The sequence below is a fragment of the Palaemon carinicauda genome, chromosome 4 (assembly GCF_036898095.1).
Source record: "Palaemon carinicauda isolate YSFRI2023 chromosome 4, ASM3689809v2, whole genome shotgun sequence".
Classification (NCBI taxonomy): domain Eukaryota; kingdom Metazoa; phylum Arthropoda; class Malacostraca; order Decapoda; family Palaemonidae; genus Palaemon; species Palaemon carinicauda.
In genome coordinates, this window is record NC_090728.1 from 185,220,784 (window position 1) to 185,241,680 (window position 20,897).

The window sequence follows — 20,897 nt, forward strand, 5'->3', positions numbered from 1 at the left end:
TTTGGTATATAATAAGTCCTAATAATATTAATGGACTAGCTCGCAGGAGACAAAAATCTCCTGTAAGTCACGCCGGAAAAAATCACATGTCATACATAAAAAACGGTTGATAACACAAGGAAGGCAAAGAGATATAGAATGCTATCATACATTTTTGAAGACTATAGACATTGGTCTTTCAGTTAATCACTATGAGATTTCCTGCCCCAAAATGGTACCGACCAACCCCCCAGGCTCATGGACTATATGGGCTACGCAGACAGGCTCACAGGGTGGCTGGAGCTGGCCCACTTCCCCCACGGAACCTCCTCCTCCCACATCAAGACTCAGCTACGTCGCTACTTCGCCAGATGGGGGGCCCCGGAGCAAATCTCCACGGACGGTGGCACCAATCTGGCAAGCGAGGAAATGGGGGAATTTTTCAGGTTATGGGGCGTGTCTGTGCGTCTATCATCCGCCCAGTACCCGCAGTCCAATGGCAGGGCAGAGGCCGCAGTCAAGATCGGGAAGCGGATAATAATGGCGAACACGGGCAGCAGCGGCACCCTCGACACGGACAAGTCCTCTATGGCTATCCTGCAGTACCTCAACACCCCCCTCCGCGGAATAAACAAGTCACCCGCCCAGATGGCAGCGGGCAGGCAGCTCCGAGATGGCGTACCTACGGCCCGCTGGCACCTCACGGTAGACAAACACTGGGGGGCAACCTTACGGCAAAGAGAACGTCAGATGGCTGACAGTGGTGCTGCCCTCACCGGGACCGGACCATCCAGAAAGCTCCCAGCCATCAACCCGGGATCCCAAGTGCGAGTGCAAAATCAGGCCACCAAGCTGTGGGACCGCACCGGTACCGTGACGGAAACGCTCCCATACCGTCAATACCTAGTCAAACTAGATGGCAGCGGGCGCCTCTCCCTTCGTAACAGGAAGCACCTGCGTCTCACATCATCGGGGCCCCAGCTACGCATCCAGCCACGCCCACGCCCGAGCAGCCACCCGGCAGTCACCCTACGCCCAGCCCACATGCAGTACGGGAGCCACGCCCATCACGGCGCACAAGAAGGCCTGCGTGGATGGATGACTACATGTGATCATCGTACATTACAGCGGCACCTGCATATATTTTTTTTTATTGCCTTTGCTTTTCATATTATTCTATGAACATGTATTACCTGCATATTGTGGTTGCATTACTAACAGCTATGTACCTGTCTTTCTATTCTCGCACCTGCATATTTTTTTTTATTGCCTTTGCTTTTCATATTATCCTACGAACATGTATTACCTGCACATTGTGTTTGCATTACTGACAGCTATGTACCTGTCTTTCTATTCTCGCACCTGCATATTTTTTTTTATTGCCTTTGCTTTTCATATTATCCTATGAACATGTATTACCTGCACATTGTGTTTGCATTAATGACAGCTATGTACCTGTCTTTCTATTCTCGCACATGAACCCAATTTAATCCATGTTTATCCATGCATTATTTTTTATCATTGCCTCTCCATGTATACCCATGTATTAATCTCGGGGGGGGGGGGGGGGAGATGATGGAGTACCTGCAAGTAAGATATGTTTTCCCATGGCGGGCAGGCGCCAAGTGAGTGTGCCGGTTGCAGAGAGTGGCCGAGTGAGTCGGAGTGACGAAGACGAGTCGAGTCAGTCTCAGGGCTGTTGTTGTTGTTGGGGTATTAAACAACAACAGCCCTGAGACTGACTACTCATGCAGCAAAACGTTCGTTTAAAGAACAGTTGCCAAGTACTGTACTATTGCAAAAGATATTCTGAATTTGAACTAACAAAAAAGAAAAAAAAAAAGAGAGCATGTTTCCGCCAAGCAGATAATTTACCCGGTAGATTGTTTCAATTCACAATACATGCACAGATCCACTAATACCATCGGAAAATGGAAGGTTTTTTTCATGGCAGTCTACTCGATGTGCCTGGCAGCGGCCGGACGTAGCGCTGCCATTCTGGCACTGTTGTGAGTGTGACCCTGGGGTGCACTTTAGTCCTTTCAGTTGTTCAGGACTGATAGGCTACCCCCAAAGATTCGGTGAAAGGAGTAATTAGTTATTTAGCGTGCAGTGAATTAGACTACCACAAAAATTCTTCATTTCACAAAAACACGGTGTTTCAAAAGACTTTTTTCGCTTTTGTGCAGTGTTTGAAAGAGCATAAACATGGGGAGAAGGATTGGCTATGTTCCTTTGAGTAGCGAAGTCGAATGGCGAGATGGCGAAGTCGAATGGCGAGATGACCAAATAAACACAGGTGAACCAAATTCCAATGAAATACAGGACTACAATATCGTAACAGGCGCTTCCATTCCCGAGCAAGTAATTTCTGAGGTGAACAATGGAAATTCTAATCGCCCGAATACAAGAAACTCATCTCAATTTCGGCGTGAAAGAGACTCCCAGGTAAGTTCGAGCATATCAACATTCATAAAAGCAATTATGGCGCTAATAATTATTATTAAAGTGACAGAGAAAACCCTTGACTAAGTCCACATTCATTCAAATCATCATCTTCAAATGAAGGATACAAAGTTAATGTCGCATGTCTCCATATTTCGCAGGTCAGGCCCAGGTCCCGGTCAGGTCATTGATGTAATACACTCTATAAACATTTGTTGCTGGGCCGTCACTGCTTCGATCAAGACCTCGGAGAAGCATGAGGATGATTGTAAGAAGAAACCTAAGAGACGCTGTGGAAGTGATGTGATGGTCCTTCTGAAACCCAAATTGTGCGTGACTTCAAAGTCATCAAAGATCTAAAGCATTTTGAAAGTTCCCTTCAAAGTGTTACATTAAATATACGATTGATGTATTGCCAGGTTTCATCAAGATCAGTGTTGTGTAGAATCGAGATATTCCCCGACCCATAATGATGAAGATTTTTCCCGGAACTGAAATTAACCCAGGATGATTTTCGACCTCTTAGCAGACACCCCCCCCCCCCCGGTCTAATCACGATACAATGCCTTTGGAGTGACACGCACTACAGGCCAGACCACGCGGTCTGTTCAACATAAAATCATTTGCTGCAAATTTGAACTTTTGAAGTTCTACTGATTCAACTTATGATTTGTTTTTTTTTCTGCAAATTTGAACTTTTGAAGTTCTACTGATTCAACTAATGATTTTTTTTTTCTGCAAATTTGAACTTTTCAAGTTCTACTGATTCAACTAATAATTTGTCTTTTTGGGGTTTTGATAACAGTTATGCAAATGATAGCATTAATGGAGGTGACTGTATCTGTGTTTTGAGTATTTCATATAAAGAATATCCAATTATACTTGATAAGAAATGTCAAAATAGTTTCTTAAATTATCATAGTTCTTCCATCGCACTGTTGTGCATTGTACTGTTTACAATACAAATTAAATGTTAACCAAATGTCAATAAGCGTTTGGAGTTTATTTTAGGAACCTAATTCGAAATTATTGGAAGGAGTTGATTCCAAAAAAAGTTTCTGGAATTTTCTAATGCCACTACACCAACGGTAAGTAATATAATTCATTGATATTGTTACAGGTTACTCAAATACATAAGTGGGGGAACTGCTCAACATTTTGTATCCAGGAACGAAAAGTAGTAACAATTGAAATCGAATCACAGTAATTTAAGCAAGACTGTAAGGTGGAAGAAACTCCCCTTGCTTCAAGTAACAGAAATGCAAATTCAAATGAGTGTTGCCATTACAAACTATAATACGCCACTCAATTTTGTCCTCAGATATTACAAAACATTCAACCTCTTTTTAACTTCTACTTGAAATTACTATTACTGTTTTTCTAATTCGCGTTTCATCTGAATAGATGCTCACCAGAACGTCAGCCGGGCAAGCCTAATCCCCAGTGTGGTGCCCAACCACAGTAATGGCCTCCCAAGTAAACAGCTTAAACTCACGGTCCCATGCGGGAATCGATCTGCTGCCATGCGAACGCTAGGCGGACATGTTACCACTGTAATAGTCACCAGGATAGTACAAATACAGGACTGTCCTTGGCTCTGAATAGTCTCCCCTGCCCCTGTTCCCAGATCATTAAGCCAAAATTCCCTAATTCTAAAGCCTAACCATAACAATATGATTAAATGTTAGCATATGCATATCTAGAGAAATGACAGTTTGGCATCTACACTGTTAAGATAAAAGATAAACACTTCATGAAAACCCTTAATTTTTTCCCGAAAAAATATTTAAAAAGTTATTATCGTTTCTTGGCAATAATCTTTAAATAAAAAAAAATATGCTACGTGCAAACCAGTATGTGGCTACTATCACTCGCGCATAAATATTCAAAGCAAGAAAAGTAGATTAAGGCTCCCCAGAGGGCAGGGGGAGGGGGTGGGGTGGGGGGGGGGTTAATTATCACGGACTGTTAAGCACAAGTTCTTACTTCGTTTCCATTACATAAAATAATGTTGCTGTGATGTCTTTCTTCTTGAATTATCCTTCTGAAAAACATAATTAATTGAAAGGTTAGTAAAAGAGGGGAGTCAAGTCGGATTGGTGATCAGAGAAAGAGCAATATTTTGAATCATCATTACCAGCAAAGGATCACTCATGAGCGCCATTCGTGATACAGCACTGTAACAACTGAAGGATAATTTTCTTGACTTCATGTATAAATCATTAAGAATTTCTAATCAAATTGCAGCAGCACATAACAAATGGGGCAATCCGTGATGTGGGTTGGGCGCCTAATTTGAATGATAGAGTTAGATTATCAAGACAGAGATGGGGAGATGAGTTAGTCCAGGATATACCTGTGCAGGAGGGGAGGTGGTAGACCAAGAGAAACGTGGCTGATGACAATGTGCAATGAAGTTGCATCTGAGAATTGGGTTGAGGTCAGAGATGGCACAGGAAAGAGACATTTGGCAAGAATTCGTTGAGGCCCTTTGCATCCCGTGGGTGTAAAAATATTAATGATATATATATATATATATATATATATATATATATATATATATATATATATATATATATTTATATATTTATATATATATATATAAATATAAGTATACATATACATACACATATATATATTTTTATATATATATATATATATATATATATATATATATATATATATGTATATACATATATATATTTGTGTGTATATATATATATATATATATATATATATATGTATGTATGTATATTTGTTTATATATATGTATATATATATATTGTATATATGCATATACATATGCATATATATACATATATACACACATCCATATACATATATATATGCATACATATATGCATATATATATATACAGTATATATATATATATATATATATATATATATATATATATATATATATATATATATATATCATACACATATATGCATATATATACATACATAAAGGCATATATATATATATATATATATATATATATATATATATATATATATATATATATACACATATATGCATATATACATTGATATACATATATATATTTATATATATACACATATATACATATGTATATATATACATATACATATATATACATATATACACATATACATATATACATACATATATACACAGGAATATATATATATATATATATATATATATATATATATATATATATATTTATGTACATATATACACACACATATATATACATATATATACACACTTATACACACATATAAATATATATAAATATATACATATATATATATATATATATATATATATATATATATATATATATATGAGAGAGACACCTGACACGGATTAACAATGCAGGTGGGCATTTAAAAGGGCATATGGACTTTCAAATCTTCAAATAATAAAGTACTGAAGATTAAGGGAAATGTCATCTTCCTCGGTCACGAAAGAAAGGAAAGTGTGCTATGGGGGAAATACCTAATATAGTGACCCTAAAACTTGTTTTCCTCGTTTTCTTCTTCAGTCACTAACCAATGAGGACACGAAGGTGCGCAGTAACTCAGAGACGGACTAACCCGGTATTCTCTTAACCCTGCTAATACCAAGGTCTCTAAAAAGGAAAGGTAGGGGGAGCGTGACTAGACAAACCTTGGACAGTAATTCCCCGAAGCCCGTGCCATTCTGGTGCACTTATCCTGCCATCCTGCCCGTGCGTGTACTCCAGTCCCCTCAATCGTTCAGGAATGAGAGGATGCCCGAAGAATTCGTAGAAAGGAATAATCAGTTATTTAGCGTGCATTGAATTAGACTACCACAAAAATTCTTCATTTCACAAAAAGACAGTTTCAAAAGACTTTTTTCGATTCTGTGCAGTGTTTGAAAAGTGCATAATCACGGGGAGAAGAATTAGCTATGTTGCTTTGAATAACGAGGTCGAATGGCGAGAGACCAAATAAATACAGGTGAACCAAGTTCCAATGAAATACAGGACTACAATATGGTAACAGGCGCTTCCATTCCCGAGCAAGTAATTTCTGTGGTGAACAATGGAAATTAATCGGCCGAATACAAGAAACTCATCTCAATTTCGGCGTGAAAGAGACTCCCAGGTAAGTTCGAGCATATCAACATTCATAAAAGCAATTATGGCGCTAATAATTATTATTAAAGTGACAGAGAAAACCCTTGACTAAGTCCACATTCATTCAAATCATCATCTTCAAATGAAGGATACAAAGTTAATGTCGCATGTCTCCATATTTCGCAGGTCAGGCCCAGGTCCCGGTCAGGTCATTGATGTAATACACTCTATAAACATTTTTTGCTGGGCCGTCACTGCTTCGATCAAGACCTCGGAGAAGCATGAGGATGATTGTAAGAAGAAACCCTAAGAGACGCTGTGGAAGTGATGTGATGGTCCTTCTGAAACCCAAATTGTGCGTGACTTCAAAGTCATCAAAGATCTAAAGCATTTTGAAAGTTCCCTTCAAAGTGTTACATTAAATATACGATTGATGTATTGCCAGGTTTCATCAAGATCAGTGTTGTGTAGAATCGAGATATTCCCCGACCCATAATGATGAAGATTTTTCTCGGAACTGAAATTAACCCAGGATGATTTTCGACCTCTCAGCAGCGCCCCCCCCCCCCCCCCCGGTCTAATCACGATACAATGCCTTTGGAGTGACACGCACTACAGGCCAGACCACGCGGTCTGTTGAACTTAAAATCATTTGCTGCAAATTTGAACTTTTGAAGTTCTACTGATTCAACTTATGATTTGTTTTTTCTGCAAATTTGAACTTTTGAAGTTCTACTGATTCAACTTATGATATGCTTTTTTTTCTGCAAATTTGAACTTTTGAAGTTCTACTGATTCAACTTATGATATGCTTTTTTTTCTGCAAATTTGAACTTTTGAAGTTCTACTGATTCAACTTATGTTTTTTTTTTTTTTTGCTAATTTGAACTTTTGAAGTTCTACTGATTCAACTTATGATTTGCTTTTTTTTCTGCAAATTTGAACTTTTGAAGTTCTACTGATTCAACTTATGATATGCTTTTTTTCTGCAAATTTGAACTTTTGAAGTTCTACTGATTCAACTTATGATTTTTTTTTCTGCTAATTTGAACTTTTGAAGTTCTACTGATTCAACTTATGATTTTTTTTTTTTGGCAAATTTGAACTTTTGAAGTTCTACTGATTAAACTTATGATATGCTTTTTTTTCTGCAAATTTGAACTTTTCAAGTTCTACTAATTCAACTAATAATTTGTCTTTTTTTGGGTTTTGATAACAGTTATGCAAATGATAGCATTAATGGAGGTGACTGTATCTGTGTTTTGAGTATTTCATATAAAGAATATCCAATTATACTTGATAAGAAATGTCAAAATAGTTTCTTAAATTATCATAGTTCTTCCATCGCACTGTTATTCATTGTACTGCTTATGTTAAAAAAACAAATTAAATGTTAACAAAATGTCAATAAGCGTTTGGAATTTATTTTAGGAACCTAATCCGAAATTATTGGAAGGAGTTCATTCCAAAAAAAGTTTCAGGAATTTTCTAATGCCACTACACCAATGGTAAGTAACATAATTCATTGATATTGTTACAGGTTACTCAAATACAAAAGTGGGGGAACTGCTCAACATTTTGTATCAATATCTGTTCAGGCAGATATTGACATTTTCCAAGAACGAAAAGAAGTGAAAATCAAAATCGAATCACAGTAATTTAAGCAAGACTGTAAGGAGGAAGAAACTCCTCTTGCTTCAAGTAACAAAAATGCAGCGAGATTAATAATCGCAGAAACATAAAAAAATTTGAATTCAAATAAAATTGTTGCCATTACAAACTACAATACGCTTCTGAACTTTGTCCTCAGATATTACAAAACATTCAACCTCTTTTTAACTTCTACTTAAAATTACTATAACTATTTTTTCTTTTAATTCACGTTTCATCTGAATAGATGCTCACCAGAACGTCAGCTGGGCAAGCCTAATCCTGCACTGTGGTGCCCAAGTAAACCGCTTAAAGTTACGGTCCCGGGCGGGGATCGATCTGCCGCCATGCAAATGCTAGGCGAACACGTTACTACTGTACTAGCCAGGAGGCTAGTAGAGATACAAGACTGTGCTTGGCTCTGAAAGGTCTCCCCGGCCCCTGTTCCCAGGTCATAAAGCCAAAATTCCCTAATTCTAAATCCAAACCATGATAATATCATTAAATGTTAGCATTCTCTATGCATACACAGAGTAATGAAAGTTTGGCATCTACGCATTCAGCATAAAAAATTAACACTTCAAGAAAAACATTAATTTATTCCTGAAAAGATATTCAAAAAATTACAACCGATTCTTAGTAGTAATCTTTAAAGAAAAGAAAAATTATGATACTTGCAAACCAGTGTGTAGCTACTAACACGTACGCATAAACATTAAAAAAAAAGTAGATAACTACTCCCCAATGGAAAAGGGGGGGGGGAATTATCACGAACTGTAAAGTACAATTTCTTACTCCATCTCCATCATATAAAATAATATTCCTGTTATGTCTTTCTTTCTAAATGATACCTGTAAAAAAAAAAAAACTATTAATTCATAGGTTAGTGATAGAGGAGAGTAAAGTTGGATTGGTGATCAACCAGAGAAAGACGAACTGTCATATCGTTGGATCACTAATTACAGAATTCCAGGGGGGAGAGAGAGAGAGAGAGAGAGAGAGAGAGAGAGAGAGAGAGAGAGAGAGAGAGAGACCTCATGCAGCAAATCGTTCGTTTAAAGAACAGTTGCCAAGTACTGTACTATTGTAAAAGATATTCTGAATTTGAACTAACAAATAAGAAGAAAAAAAAGAGAGCATGTTTCCGCCAAGGAGACAATTTACCCGGTAGGTAGTTTTAATTCGTTTACAATACATGCACAGATCCACTAATACCATCGAAAAATGGAAGGTTTTATTCATGGCAGTCTACGAGGGCGGGACGTAGCGACTGTGACGTTGTCTTCATGATTCCGGTTCACTGTTGCGTAACCCGGGCGTGTGTCTGAAGGTTCTGATTGGTGGATATTCGTGAACTTGGTACGTTATGAAAGCTCTGATTGGTCATTGCAACCTAGGATTTTGCTTGGCTTTGGGCGCATTCCAGTGGAAATAATCTGGCAACCGTGTGTGTGTGGCCGTGGTGTGCACTTCCGTCGCTTCTGAAGCGACGGAAGTGCACACCACGCTTCAGATGAACAGTTCAGGACTGCGAGAGAATTCGCTGAAAGGACTAATTAGTTATTTAGCGTGCAGTGAATTAGACTACCACAAAAATTCTTCATTTCAAAAAAAGACCTAGTTTCAAAAAACTTTTTTCCGATTTTGTGCAGTGTTTGAAAGTGCATAAACATGGGGAGAAGAATTGGCTATGTTCCTTTGAATAGCGAAGTCGAATGGCAAGGTCACCAAATAAATGCACGTGAACCAAGTTCCAATGAAATACAGGACTACAATATCGTAACAGGCGCTTTCATTCCCGAGCAAGTAATTTCTGAGGTGAACAATGGAAATTCTAATCGCCCGAATACAAGAAACTCATCTCAATTTCGGCGTGAAAGAGACACCCAGGTAAGTTCGAGCATATCAACATTCATATAAGCAATTATGGCACTAATGATTATTGCTAAAGTGACCGAGAAAACCCTTGAATAAGTCCACATTCATTCAAAACATCATCTTCAAATGAAAGATACAAAGTTAATATGGCGTGTCTCCATATTTCGCAGGTCAGGCCCAGGTCCCGGTCAGGTCATTGATGTGTTACACTCTACGGACATTTTCTGCTGAGCCCTCATTGCTTCGATCAAGACCTCGGAGAAGCATGATGATGATTGTAAGAAGAAACCTAAGAGACGCTGTGGAAGTGATGTGATGGTCCTTCTGAAACCCAAATTGTGCGTGACTTCAAAGTCATCCAAGAACTAAAGCATTTTGAAAGTTCCCTTCAAAGTGTTACATTAAATATACGATTGATGTACTGCCAGGCAGCGAGAGAAAACAGATTTAAAGGGTAACTCTTTTAATACGGCTATGTTAAGATTTGATGGGTATCTACCTCATTAAAGTTATGATCAGTAACTGCATTCATAAAAAACTGAAATGTTTATAGATAGCTTAATAATAATAATAATAATAATAATAATAATAATAATTACACACACACACACACACACACACACACACACATATATATATATATATATATATATATATATATATATATATATATATATATATATATATATATATATATATATATATATATGTAGATATATAAAATGTGAGACCGTTACATTAACTGACGTTAACATATATTCATACCTGATGTAATGTATTATGTCTCATTTATTACATGTGTGTCATTTACTACATGTGTCTCTTGTATATAAATATACCCCTTATATAATCATATGTGTATATGCAATATATTACCATGTTATTATGCATAGTTATTCATTACATTATTAAGTGTGGCAACGCCTCGAAGACATGGCAACAATGTACCTCCCAGCCTTGGGGCATCGCCATGACCGTCATGACGCCATCAGTACACGTGTGCTTGTAACGTTCGTTACCCAAGGCAGACGTCATTTCCTGCCTGTTGTATTTGATTAGTGTATTGCACCTTCTCAATAGAACTTACATTAACTTCAAGATTGTGTTTCCTTCCCAACCTCCCAGGAACACCCCCAACATGGCGCAGCGAGTATTTTGTAAGAAGAGAGTGCTTTTACAAGTTTTTCAAGCAACACCAGACGACGAATACAGCCGCCATTACTGTCCCCAAATCTCTATGGATTTATTGTGCAGTTCATGTGCATTTAAGTGTAGCGTTCGTTGCCCAAAGTGACTTATAAGTGGACACATTTAGTGCAGTGTGCCTTAGTGACCTCCTTATGTGCTTTGTCCCGTAATTAAGTACCTGAACGAGTTTAGCACATAATTTAACTAAACCGGCACACTGACATAAGTCTATTCGAACGCTTCCGGGCGTCACCGAGGGGCGTGACTACTGTCCGTCGAACAGACTCCTCCCCCTCCTACCTGAACCGTACCGCTACACTTAGTATAATACAAGGTCTATAGAATCTATAGACCTTGGTATAATATGCACATATTCGTAAGAATATTATTTCTGAATATTTTGGAAAATTCGCAGCCCGGCGAAATTTTTTTTCCCAAAGAGGAGTGCAGATTGGGGCGGGGCTTCGTGCAGAGAAAACAGATTTAAAGGGTAACTCATTCTTTATGGATGTGTTAATATTTGATGGGTGACTAGCTCATTAAAGATGTTATCATTAACTTCATTCATGAAGACCTGAAATGTTTATAGACAGCTTGATAATAATGATAATAATAGAATATACAATAACCCCGCAGGGATATTTTGTCTGGTTTCACAAAAAGAGCATAGTATAGTATGCTTATCCGTTTGATGTCTTTGAGGAGGAGTAGGTATAAGCTATGCAAGACAGACAAATGCAAATATTAAACGAACTTAAAACATCGCAAGGTAAGAAGAGTAAGATAATCACAAAGGAATACATAACAATATTGGCATTGCAATGCAGCAATAAACATCTTTTTTAGGAAAAAATAAATGTAAAAATTTTTCATGTAGCTAACACATATCACTTATAGAATGTAATATTATGCAACGTAACTAATATATATATATATATATATATATATATATATATATATATATATAATATATATATATATATATATTATATATATATTATATATATATATATATATATATATATATATATATATATATATATATTATATATATATATATATATATATATATTATATATATATATATATATATATATATATATATATATATATTATATATATATTATATATATATATATATATATATATATATATATATATATATATATATATATATATATATATATATATATATATATATATATATATATATATATATATATATATATATGATCCTTTCAATAGAATGACATAACAAAAGTGACAAAAATAGTCATTAAAGAAGTGTCATACTAGAGGAGATTTATGGGATAATAAGATTTTGCTCTGAACAACGTTGCTTGTCGTCTGTCTGATACGGAGACTTACATATATAAACATAAATATTGAATCAAAATATAGTCTAAAGATATCTAAACGTTTATATTTGAAATGTAAATGTAGATAAAAATCCAAGTTTATTAACTTCATTATCATTAAATACGCAAAAATACTTAAAACATCTGCATGTATTTTTAAAATGTAGTATATAAAAAAGCCCTCTTAACATTCAACAAGTTCATCGTCATTATGATGACTATTACAATAACTAAAATATAAGTTATGAGCAATTCCTCGAATATAATCATTTACTGAGACAACTTTCTTCCCCCTTAAATCTGTTGCGAGTTTATTTTGTCTTTGAGGTTACTCCCTCTAACTTTTCCTCCGATAAATACCTGAAGTTAAACTTTGTACCTCTTGGACTGTGTGATGGTCTTTCATTAATGAAGTCTCGAATCATCTTGTAAACTCCCATATGGTATCCTTCCACGATTGTTTCGAATCTCCTGTGCCAAGTCTATACATTATTTCTTGGTCTTGGGAGATTGCATTCTAGCAGGTGATAAATGCTACACACACTTGGATCAAATCTTGGGGATGGGATACACCTTACTTTTAACAGTTATGTTCCAGTAACGGCAACGTCTATCACTGTATTTATAAGAATCATTATCTTATTTACCACTGAAACAAGTTACATGTTAAGTTATGTCACTTTTCTTACGTCCATCTTTTAGTGCAAGATCATATATATATATATATATATATATATATATATATATATATATATATATATATATATATATATATATATATATATATATATATATATGGCTAGATTTGTTGTTGTTATCCCCCTCTCTCTCTCTCTCTCTCTCTCTCTCTCTCTCCTCTCTCCTCTCTCTCTCTCTCTCTCTCTCTCTCTCTCTCTCTCTATATATATATATATATATATATATATATATAGTGTGTGTGTGTGTTTGTACAATTGTTCGAAAACCTTTTTTCCAAACCCAGTTTCTCGAAAACAGTTGTTCGAATGTGTATTTGTTCGAATTTACAATTGATCGAATTACAAGATATTCGAATAAGCAATATTTCGAAATTCATGTTGTTCGAATACATAGCATACTTTACTTAACCATAAAGGAGAATAAAATTAATGTTGATTATTATTATTATTATTATTATTATTATTATTATTATTATTATTATTATTATATATATATATATTATATATATATATATATATAATATATATATATATATATATATAGATAGATAGAGATATATAGATGTATATCTATATCTATATATATATATATATATATATATATATATATACACACATATATATACATATATATATATATATATATATATATATATATATATATATATACATGTGAGAGAGAGAGAGAGAGAGAGAGAATGTCCCAATGCAATATAAAGGTAAAACGTTCGTGTTAAGAACAGTCATCAAGTGTACTATTGCAAAAAATAATCTGAATTTGAACTAACAAAAAAGAAGAAAAAAAAATGTTTCCGCCAAGCAGACAATTTACCCGGTAGGTTGTTTCGATTCGTTTAAAATACAGATACGCTAATACCCAGGGTTAAAAAGTGTGCTATGGGGGAAATACCTACTATAGTCACCCTAAAACTTGTTTTCCTCGTCTTCTTCTTCAGTTACTAACCAATGACGTCACGAAGGTGCGCAGTAACTCAGAGACGGACTAACCCGGTATTCTTTTAACCCTGCTAATACCAAGGTCTCTAAAAATGAAAGGTAGGGGGAGCGTGACTAGACAAACCTTGGACAGTAATTCCCCGAAGCCCGTCCCATTCTGCTGCACTTATCCTGCCGTCCTGCCCGTGCGTGCACTTCTGTCCCCTCAGTCGTTCAGGAATGAGAGGATGCCCGAAGAATTCGTAGAAAGGAATAATCAGTTATTTAGCGTGCAGTGAATTAGACTACCACAAAAATTCTTCATTTCACAAAAAGACAGTTTCAAAAGACTTTTTTCGATTCTGTGCAGTGTTTGAAAAGTGCATAAACATGGGGAGAAGAATTAGCTATGTTGCTTTGAATAACGAAGTCGAATGGCGAGATGACCAAATAAACACAGGTGAACCGAGTTCCAATGAAATACAGGAGTACAATATCGTAACAGGCGCTTTCATTCCCGAGCAAGTAATTTCTGAGGTGAACAATGGAAATTCTAATCGCCCGAATACAAGAAACTCATCTCAATTTCGGCGTGAAAGAGACTCCCAGGTAAGTTCGAGCATTTCAACATTCATATAAGCAATTATGGCGCTAATAATTATTGCTAAAGTGACCGAGAAAACCCTTGAATAAGTCCACATTCATTCAAAACATCATCTTCAAATGAAGGATACAAAGTTAATGTCGCATGTCTCCATATTTCGCAGGTCAGGCCCAGGTCCCGGTCAGGTCATTGATGTAATACACTCTATAAACATTTTCTGCTGGGCCGTCATTGCTTCGATCAAGACCTCGGAGAAGCATGAGGATGATTCCATCAAGACCTCGGAGAAGCATGAGGATGATTCCATCAAGACCTTGGAGAAGCATGAGGATGATTCCATCAAGACCTCGGAGAAGCATGAGGATGATTCCATCAAGACCTCGGAGAAGCATGAGGATGATTCCATCAAGACCTCGGAGAAGCATGAGGATGATTCCATCAAGACTTTGGAGAAGCATGAGGATGATTCCATCAAGACCTCGGAGAAGCATGAGGATGATTCCATCAAGACCTTGGAGAAGCATGAGGATGATTCCATCAAGACCTCGGAGAAGCATGAGGATGATTCCATCAAGACCTCGGAGAAGCATGAGGATGATTCCATCAAGACCTCGGAGAAGCATGAGGATGATTCCATCAAGACCTCGGAGAAGCATGAGGATGATTCTATCAAGACCTTGGAGAAGCAAGAGGATGATTCCATCAAGACCTCGGAGAAGCATGAGGATGATTCCATCAAGACCTTGGAGAAGCATGAGGATGATTCCATCAAGACCTCGGAGAAGCATGAGGATGATTCCATCAAGACCTCGGAGAAGCATGAGGATTGTAAGAAGAAACCTAAGAGACGCTGTGGAAGTGATGTGATGGTCCTTCTGAAACCCAAATTGTGCGTGACTTCAAAGTCATCTAAGAATCTAAGGCATTTTGAAAGTTCCCTTCAAAGTGTTACATTAAATATACGATTGATGTATTGCCAGGTTTCATTAAGATCAGTGTTGTGTAGAATCGAGATGTTCCCCGACCCATAATGATGAAGATTTTTCTCGGAACTGAAATTAACCCAGGATGATTTTCGACCTCTTAGCAGCCCCCCCCCCCCCCCCCCCCCCCCCCCCGTCTAATCACGATACAATGCCTTTGGAGTGACACGCATTACAGGCCAGACCACGCGGTCTGTTCAACATAGAATCATTTGCTGCAAATTTGAACTTTTGAAGTTCTACTGATTCAACTTATGATTTTTTGTTCTGCAAATTTGAACTTTTGAAGTTCTACTGATTCAACTTATGATTTTTTGTTCTGCAAATTTGAACTTTTGAAGTTCTACTGATTCAACTAATAATTTGTCTTTTTTTGGTTTTTGATAACAGTTATCCAAATGATAGCATTAATGGAGGTGACTGTATCTGTGTTTAGAGTATTTCATATAAAGAATATCCAATTATACTTGATAAGAAATGTCAAAATAGTTTCTTAAAGTATCATAGTTCTTCCATCGCACTGTTATTCATTGTACTGTTTATGTTAAAAAAAACAAATTAAATGTTGACCAAATGTCAATACGCTTTTGGAATTTATTTTAGGAACCTAATCCGAAATTATTGGAAGGAGTTCATTCCAAAAAAAAGTTTCAGGAATTTTCTAATGCCACTACACCAGTGGTAACATAATTCATTGATATCATTACAGGTTACTCAAATACAAAAGTGGGGGCACTGCTCAACATTTTGTATCTGGGGCTGCCGTTCAGGCAGATATTGACATTTTCCAAGAACGAAAAGAAGTGAAAATTAAAATCGAATCACAGTAATTTAAGCAAGACTGTAAGGAGGAAGAAACTCCTCTTGCTCCAAGTAACAAAAATGCAGCGAGATTAATAATCGCAGAAACATAAATAAATTTGAATTCAAATAAAATAGTTGCCATTACGAACTACAATACGCCACTGAACTTTGTCCTCAGATATTACAAAACATTCAACCTCTTTTTAACTTCTACTTAAAATTACTATAACTATTTTTTCTTTTAATTCGCGTTTCATCTGAATAGATGCTCACCAGAACGTCAGCTGGGCAAGCCTAATCCTGCACTGTGGTGCCCAAGTAAACAGCTTAAAGTTACGGTCCCGGGCGGGGATTGATCTGCCGCCATGCAAATGCTAGGCGAACACGTTACTACTGTACTAGCCAGGAGGCTAGTAGAGATACAAGACTGTGCTTGGCTCTGAAAGGTCTCCCCGGCCCCTGTTCCCAGGTCATAAAGCCAAAATTCCCTAATTCTAAATCCTAACCATAACAATATCATTAAATGTTAGCATTCTCTATGCATACACAGAGAAATGAAAGTTTGGCGTCTACGCATTTAGCATAAAAAATAAACACTTCAAGAAAAACATTAATTTATTCCTGAAAAGATATTCAAAAAATTACAACCGATTCTTGGTAGTAATCTTTGAAAAAAAAAAAAAAAAAAAAAATTATTATACTTGCTAACCAGTGTGTAGTTACTAACATGCACGCATAAACATTAAAAAAAAGTAGATAACTACTCCCAAATGGAAAGGGGGGGGGGGGGTTTGATTATCACGAACTGTAAAGTACAATTTCTTACTCCATCTCCATCATATAAAATAATATTCCTGTTATGTCTTTCTTTCTAAATGATACCTGTAAAAAAAAAAAAAACTATTAGTTCATAGGTTAGTGATAGAGGAGAGTAAAGTTGGATTGGTGATCAACCAGAGAAAGACGAACTGTCATATCGTTGGATCACTAATTACATAATTCAAGGGGAGGGAGAGAGAGAGAGAGAGAGAGAGAGAGAGAGAGAATTTTATTTTTTCTACTTTTTACTTTTTAAAAAGATGGCAAATTGTTGAATGACTTATGAGAGAGAGAGAGAGATTCTCTTAACTTTTTAAAAAGATGGTAAATTGCTGTATGACTTAGAGAGAGAGAGAGAGAGAGAGAGAGAGAGAGAGAGAGAGAGAGAGCACTGTAACAACTAATGCAAATTTTCTAGCCTTCAAGATTAAATAATTGAGAAAGATTTTTGAATCAAATTGCTGCAGCACATAACAAATGGGGCAATCCGTGATGTGGGTTGGGCGCCCAATGTGAATGATAGAGTTGGATTATCAAGACAGAGATGGGGAGATGAGTTAGTCCAGGATATACAAGTGCAAGAGAGGAGGTGGTAGACCAAGAGAAACGTGGCTGATGACAATGTGCAATGAAGTTGCATCTGAGAACTGGGTTGAGGTCAGAGATGGCACAGGAAAGCGACATGGTGTGAATTCATTGAGGCCCCCATGTATCCCGTGGCTGCCAGAAGATTAATATATTTATATATGTCCCATCAAGCAAGACAACGCCCTAGACACTGACCATATATACATATGATCAGTGCCCAAACCCCCTCTCCCACAAGCTAGGACCAGGGAGGGTCAGGCCAAAACCCCCATCCTTAGCTTAGAAGGATGGTGAGGTCGCAGACACTAATGGAACTATCGCGTAACCCCAGTCCGGCGAGCGCTTAGCAGGGACGCTTCCAATAGGCCAGCAACAGTCATTGACTCATCGTGGCTTTCATCTAGGATACAATGAAGAAAGGTCTTTAGAATACATCCTGCACAGCGAGTCCTATGACTCCTGCCTGCATTTGCCAGTGTTGCTGTTACGATCCTTCAACTCTTTACTTACGTTACTTCAAGGGTTATCCTGGACGTATTATTATTATTATTATTATTATTATTATTATTAGCCAAGCTACATCCCTAGTTAGAAAAACAGGATGCTATAAGCCAAAGGGCTCCAACAGAGAAAAATAGCCTTGTGAGAAAAGGATATAAGGAAATAGATAAACCATGAGAAATAATGATTGACTGATTGATTTATTTCTGGCATTATGACATCGAAGGTCACTGATGCCAAGAGAAGTAATGAACAATTAAAATAAATGGAGTTTTAAGGGATGGAGACTCTCTCTCTCTCTCTCTCTCTCTCTCTCTCTCCCTCTCTCTCAGATTTAAATACACAGTGTAATGGCAACGTAGAAAAACACTAAAATGATAATTCCCTTTCGGGTTGCGATCAGAAAAAAATCAATTTCTCCAAGACCGAAGAGGATGCGAGTTTGAGGTGCCTCTGCCGAGCTTCGGACTCATGCCCCAGTCGTCTTGGTGTTTTCATCCTTCCCCATCCACCCCATCATCGTCCTTATGTAACTTTACCTCTTTCACAGTCCTTTTCCTACTTACGGGCTGCCAACGCAAGAGCCCGTGTCTTGCTATATGCAGGGCAATCTAATACCATATACTAAAATAGTCCTGAGAGAGAGAGAGAGAGAGGAGAGAGAGAGAGAGAGAGAGAGGAGAGAGAGAGAGGAGAGAGAGAGAGAGAGAGAGAGAGAGAGAGAGAGAGAGAGAGAGAGAGATACGAAATCACACGTTTTCCCCAACCCTCAACTGGTTAACCCCCCCCCCCCCCATGACTCCCGCCCACAACCCCACCCAAAACACCCATCAGTGTCATGCAAATGTTTGGTCGAATTCCATCACACAATATATATAAAATCACACCATATTATCTCCAAACAATTAATGATTTATAAATACTCTTAATGCAATTAAAAAAGGATTTAAAACTTCTGTTCAAAAGATATTCACGGGTCAATGTGTTTGTATTTAGATGAATAGTGAATGGTAAAATTATGAATATAATGTTTATCACAAAATTTATAATGTAAATATATTGATATAAGAACAAAATTGTAAATTGTAAAAGCTGTAATTGAGATGGCTGGTATCATCAACCATTTTGTATCACACAAAAGGGCCTTTTCTTCGAGAAGCTCATCTTTCTCTTCTTAAAAAAAAAAAAAAAAATAATAATAATAAACAAAAAACCATATACAATATTTTTCAGATTCCAGAATCTTAGAACTTGTCCTCTAGAGAGGCCAGCGCTGCTCACAACAGAAATGATTTTTATTTTAGCTTTGAAATAATGTCAGTAAATCTCGCTGTCTCGCTCCTAGCTAAAAGTTACTTCAAATTCTGTTGTACTTCCTTCAAGGAATCAATTATTATTATTATTTCACGTATAGGCATGCTTTTTCTTTCATCATCTCTGGGGTAAAGTGCGTTACGTATAATCGTACAATGTTCCGTGTGGGTTTCTTCCCCCACCCCCACCCCCCCACCCCTTCCCAATGACGCAAGCTCGGCCGTCAAGGTCACAAAAGACTTCCACTTGGGGAGTTTTACCCTAAACTAGGGTAATTGGGACCCTTTTATGGGGGAGTTTAGGGTGATGCCATTTCTAGGGTATTTCTAGGGTAATCAAGCCAAATTATACGACTTTCAAGATGGATATAACTTAAGTTTATTTCCTCACGCTGGGTGGTTAACAAAATCTTCACGACTAACGAAAAGAAAGGATTACGCATTATACTTTACTTTAAGGGTTGCTTTTCTGGTCCTGCAGAGTAGGGGAACCCTACTCTCTACTGGACCTCCACAGTCATAATATTTCATGGGTATAAAATGTGATTTCAGTACTTAGGGTGTGATAATGATGTTCAATGTTCAAATCACCTTAATCTCTAGTATCAATAGTATTTTCCTCTTCAGCAAGCGAGCAATCACATCGTTAAGAATGGTGAAGAAGTTAATCTAACATTGACATCACAGCCCAACATGGCAGTCTGTGGTGCCCCAATAATAGCAGCTTTTAATCTTGGGTTTTTCTGGAACTTCACTTGCCTAAAGTCGTTGTCTCCCGTCTAGGCAACAAGCAAATGTTTGAGGTAGCCATTGCCACGTTCCAAGCCTCCCTCACTTTGCGGGTGGCGGGGTTTACCACGGACAGTAACTAGATTTAGCCATAATGGATTTAGCAGGAATTACGAAAACAAACAGGATTTCGAAAAGTTACCAGTCGTACTGACTAAATTTTTTTTTGAGACATGTAAAGCAATACGTAGAATATAGAAATCCACTCTCTCTCTCTCTCTCTCTCTCTCTCTCTCTCTCTCTCTCTCTCTCTCTCTCTCTCTCTCTCTCT

General features: G+C 37.0%; 1 protein-coding gene across 1 annotated transcript; it reads left to right on the top strand.

The window, feature by feature from the left end:
* Positions 1–14,769: 14,769 nt before the first annotated feature.
* On the top strand, positions 14,770–15,860 carry LOC137639779 (protein starmaker-like). Its single transcript, XM_068372024.1, has 2 exons — positions 14,770–14,834; positions 14,993–15,860. The coding sequence occupies exons 1-2, from the start codon at positions 14,770–14,772 to the stop codon at positions 15,858–15,860; spliced, it is 933 nt and encodes a 310-aa protein (XP_068228125.1).
* The last annotated feature ends 5,037 nt before the right edge of the window (positions 15,861–20,897 follow it).

Excerpts from the sequence above, each read along its gene's own strand:
- LOC137639779 (XM_068372024.1), top strand. The coding sequence starts at position 14,770 with ATGGAAATTCTAATCGCCCGAATACAAGAAACTCATCTCAATTTCGGC. Across the intron at positions 14,835-14,992 it reads GGCGTGAAAGAGACTCCCAG|GTCAGGCCCAGGTCCCGGTC; the intron begins GTAAGTTCGAGC and ends CATATTTCGCAG.